This window comes from Procambarus clarkii, chromosome 92 (assembly GCF_040958095.1).
Source record: "Procambarus clarkii isolate CNS0578487 chromosome 92, FALCON_Pclarkii_2.0, whole genome shotgun sequence".
Taxonomy (NCBI): Eukaryota; Metazoa; Arthropoda; class Malacostraca; order Decapoda; family Cambaridae; genus Procambarus; species Procambarus clarkii.
In genome coordinates, this window is record NC_091241.1 from 6,060,789 (window position 1) to 6,065,788 (window position 5,000).

The following is a 5,000-nucleotide window of genomic DNA, read 5'->3' on the forward strand; positions in this document are numbered from 1 at the left end:
CCACCTCCCTTAGTACACGAAAGCCAAGGCTTAGTCTACTAGCGAGAGATGTCAACTCCATGGAGCACAAAGATATTCTGACGAGTCTGGCGTGCTGCTGCCCAGACGTCGACTCGCGGTGGTGGTGGTGAGTGCAGGTGCGACGAGACACCAGCCAATCAGCAACAGGCAGGCAGAGGATGAGCAGTTTGCTGGTTACGGCGGGCTGTGGCGAGGTGTTGGGGTGTGCAGGGTACGATTTGCTTCCTGGGCAAAACGTTTGGCGATACTGGTGGACGTATCTTCTATATAGTATCTTGTATGTACGACGTAATGATGTAGGGAAGAGCAGGCTCAATCTCTCTTGAAAGAGATTATCGTCACAATATATATATATATATATATATATATATATATATATATATATATATATATATATATATATATATATATATATATATATATATATATATATATATATATATTATATATATTGCAGAAAAAAGGCTTTATTCTTTCCAAATAAATAACAGCAAAATCTAGCACCTGCTCTTTGATATTACGAAAGGTATTTAAAAATTTTAACAATAATTGATTTATTCTTTGTAGCAAGATGGCGGACTGACCCCAAAACATGGGTCACCACTGACCAGGTCAGATAGGTGGAACATTTTTCCAATATACATTTTATATATAAAATTAAATTCACCAATAATTCTACAATAAAAAACAGGAACTATGAAAAACAAAAAATTACTAAACACGCTCCACACATCAGGGAAAAATAAATAAATTAAATAAAACCTGTGCAACAAACTGTTTTTTTGTACCAAGACGAAAATTACCAGTTTGTGGTAATGAGAGCGAGGAAGTGTTTTTTTCCCAGCGGCAATAACAGCCAGGCGCTCATTAGTGCTAACTGGCCACACGTTATTGATGGTAGGCCTTGTTTGTCCTGGGATGTGAGAAGACTGCTGGTGTTGACAGGGGCCCAGGTGGGTCCTGCAGTGTTGACAGTGGCCCAGGTGGGTCCTACAGTGTTGACAGTGGCCCAGGTGGGTCCTGCAGTGTTGACAGTGGCCCAGGTGGGTCCTGCAGTGTTGACAGTGGCCCCAGGTGGGTCCTGCAGTGTTGACAGTGGCCCAGGTGGGTCCTGCAGTGTTGACAGTGGCCCCAGGTGGGTCCTACAGTGTTGACAGTGGCCCAGGTGGGTCCTACAGTGTTGACAGTGGCCCCAGGTGGGTCCTACAGTGTTGACAGTGGCCCAGGTGGGTCCTGCAGTGTTGACAGTGGCCCAGGTGGGTCCTGCAGTGTTGACAGTGTCCCAGGTGGGTCCTACAGTGTTGACAGTGGCCCAGGTGGATCCTACAGTGTTGACAGTGGCCCAGGTGGGTCCTGCAGTGTTGACAGTGGCCCAGGTGGGTCCTGCAGTGTTGACAGTGGCCCAGGTGGGTCCTGCAGTGTTGACAGTGGCCCCAGGTGGGTCCTACAGTGTTGACAGTGGCCCAGGTGGGTCCTGCAGTGTTGACAGTGGCCCCAGGTGGGTCCTACAGTGTTGACAGTGGCCCCAGGTGGGTCCTACAGTGTTGACAGGGGTCCAGGTGGGTCCTACAGTGTTGACAGTGGCCCAGGTGGGTCCTGCAGTGTTGACAGTGGCCCAGGTGGGTCCTGCAGTGTTGACAGTGGCCCAGGTGGGTCCTGCAGTGTTGACAGTGGCCCAGGTGGGTCCTGCAGTGTTGACAGTGGCCCCAGGTGGGTCCTACAGTGTTGACAGTGGCCCAGGTGGGTCCTACAGTGTTGACAGTGGCCCAGGTGGGTCCTACAGTGTTGACAGTGGCCCAGGTGGGTCCTACAGTGTTGACAGTGGCCCAGGTGGGTCCTACAGTGTTGACAGTGGCCCCAGGTGGGTCCTACAGTGTTGACAGTGGCCCAGGTGGGTCCTGCAGTGTTGACAGTGGCCCAGGTGGGTCCTGCAGTGTTGACAGTGGCCCAGGTGGGTCCTACAGTGTTGACAGTGGCCCAGGTGGGTCCTACAGTGTTGACAGTGGCCCAGGTGGGTCCTGCAGTGTTGACAGTGGCCCAGGTGGGTCCTGCAGTGTTGACAGTGGCCCAGGTGGGTCCTACAGTGTTGACAGTGGCCCAGGTGGGTCCTACAGTGTTGACAGTGACCCAGGTGGGTCCTACAGTGTTGACAGTGGCCCAGGTGGGTCCTACAGTGTTGACAGTGGCCCAGGTGGGTCCTACAGTGTTGACAGTGGCCCAGGTGGGTCCTACAGTGTTGACAGTGGCCCAGGTGGGTCCTACAGTGTTGACAGTGGCCCAGGTGGGTCCTACAGTGTTGACAGTGGCCCAGGTGGGTCCTACAGTGTTGACAGTGACCCAGGTGGGTCCTGCAGTGTTGACAGTGGCCCAGGTGGGTCCTACAGTGTTGACAGGGGCCCAGGTGGGTCCTGCAGTGTTGACAGTGGCCCAGGTGGGTCCTGCAGTGTTGACAGTGGCCCAGGTGGGTCCTACAGTGTTGACAGTGACCCAGGTGGGTCCTACAGTGTTGACAGTGGCCCAGGTGGGTCCTGCAGTGTTGACAGTGGCCCAGGTGGGTCCTGCAGTGTTGACAGTGGCCCAGGTGGGTCCTACAGTGTTGACAGTGACCCAGGTGGGTCCTACAGTGTTGACAGGGGCCCAGGTGGGTCCTGCAGTGTTGACAGGGGCCCAGGTGGGTCCTGCAGTGTTGACAGTGGCCCAGGTGGGTCCTACAGTGTTGACAGTGGCCCAGGTGGGTCCTACAGTGTTGACAGTGGCCCAGGTGGGTCCTACAGTGTTGACAGTGGCCCAGGTGGGTCCTACAGTGTTGACAGTGGCCCAGGTGGGTCCTACAGTGTTGACAGTGGCCCAGGTGGGTCCTGCAGTGTTGACAGGGGCCCAGGTGGGTCCTGCAGTGTTGACAGGGGCCCAGGTGGGTCCTGCAGTGTTGACAGTGGCCCAGGTGGGTCCTACAGTGTTGACAGTGGCCCAGGTGGGTCCTGCAGTGTTGACAGTGGCCCAGGTGGGTCCTACAGTGTTGACAGTGGCCCAGGTGGGTCCTGCAGTGTTGACAGGGGCCCAGGTGGGTCCTGCAGTGTTGACAGGGGCCCAGGTGGGTCCTGCAGTGTTGACAGGGGCCCAGGTGGGTCCTACAGTGTTGACAGTAGACTTTATAAACAGGAGAAAAGTTGTATTATGAATAAGATCAAGTTAAATTGTAAATAGGGGTCAGGTTGAGTGGTAAATAGGGTCAGGTGTTGAAAATAGGGTCAAAAGGTGTTCCAAATAAATAGGATCACATTATGTTGTAAAAAGGGGTTAGATTATGTTGTAAATAGGGACAGCTTGTAAATTGGGTCAGGTTGTATTGTAAATAGGGTAAGATTATGTTGCAAATAAGGTCAAGTGTAGTTTTAAATAGGGTCAAAATGTGGGGTAAACAAGTAATTTAGAGGCAAGTGGTTCTTGGAACCAGTCTTTACCCAGGTAAAGTAATCAATCACCAGGCCAGGTGTTCCGTGAGGCGTGTCGCTCTTGTAAGACACAGCCGAGCCTGGCCCCGGCCGCTGACGTCTCTGGCAACCTCACAATAACGACCACACAATAACGACCTCACAATAACGACCTCACAATAACGACCACACAATAACGACCACACAATAACGACCTCACAATAACGACCTCACAATAACGACCACACAATAACGACCACATAATAACGACCACACAATAACGACCTCACAATAACGACCACACAATAACGACCACACAATAACGACCACACAATAACGACCACACAATAACGACCACACAATAACGACCTCACAATAACGACCACACAATAACGACCACACAATAACGACCTCACAATAACGACCTCACAATAACGACCACACAATAACGACCTCACAATAACGACCTCACAATAACGACCACACAATAACGACCACACAATAACGACCTCACAATAACGACCACACAATAACGACCACACAATAACGACCACACAATAACGACCACACAATAACGACCTCACAATAACGACCACACAATAACGACCACACAATAACGACCTCACAATAACGACCACACAATAACGACCACACAATAACGACCTCACAATAACGACCACACAATAACGACCACACAATAACGACCACACAATAACGACCTCACAATAACGACCACACAATAACGACCTCACAATAACGACCACACAATAACGACCACACAATAACGACCTCACAATAACGACCTCACAATAACGACCACACAATAACGACCACACAATAACGACCACACAATAACGACCTCACAATAACGACCACACAATAACGACCACACAATAACGACCACACAATAACGACCACACAATAACGACCACACAATAACGACCTCACAATAACGACCACACAATAACGACCACACAATAACGACCTCACAATAACGACCTCACAATAACGACCACACAATAACGACCTCACAATAACGACCTCACAATAACGACCACACAATAACGACCACACAATAACGACCTCACAATAACGACCACACAATAACGACCACACAATAACGACCACACAATAACGACCACACAATAACGACCTCACAATAACGACCACACAATAACGACCACACAATAACGACCTCACAATAACGACCACACAATAACGACCACACAATAACGACCACACAATAACGACCTCACAATAACGACCACACAATAACGACCACACAATAACGACCACACAATAACGACCTCACAATAACGACCACACAATAACGACCTCACAATAACGACCACACAATAACGACCACACAATAACGACCACACAATAACGACCACACAATAACGACCACACAATAACGACCACACAATAACGACCACACAATAACAACCACACAATAACGACCACACAATAACGACCTCACAATAACCTCACAATAACGACCTCACAATAACGACCTCACAATAACGACCTCACAATAACGACCACACA

At 50.0% G+C, this 5,000-nt stretch overlaps 1 protein-coding gene across 1 annotated transcript in view; it reads right to left on the minus strand.

Moving 5' to 3' along the window:
* The window catches only part of LOC138359629 (mucin-22-like), a 19,589-nt gene that overhangs the window by 10,694 nt on the left and 3,895 nt on the right, over positions 1-5,000 (minus strand). Inside the window, exon 2 of the mRNA XM_069319038.1 lies at positions 1,894-3,168. Coding sequence (XP_069175139.1) covers positions 1,894-3,168 — 1,275 coding nt within the window. The remainder of the gene's footprint in view (positions 1-1,893; positions 3,169-5,000) is intronic.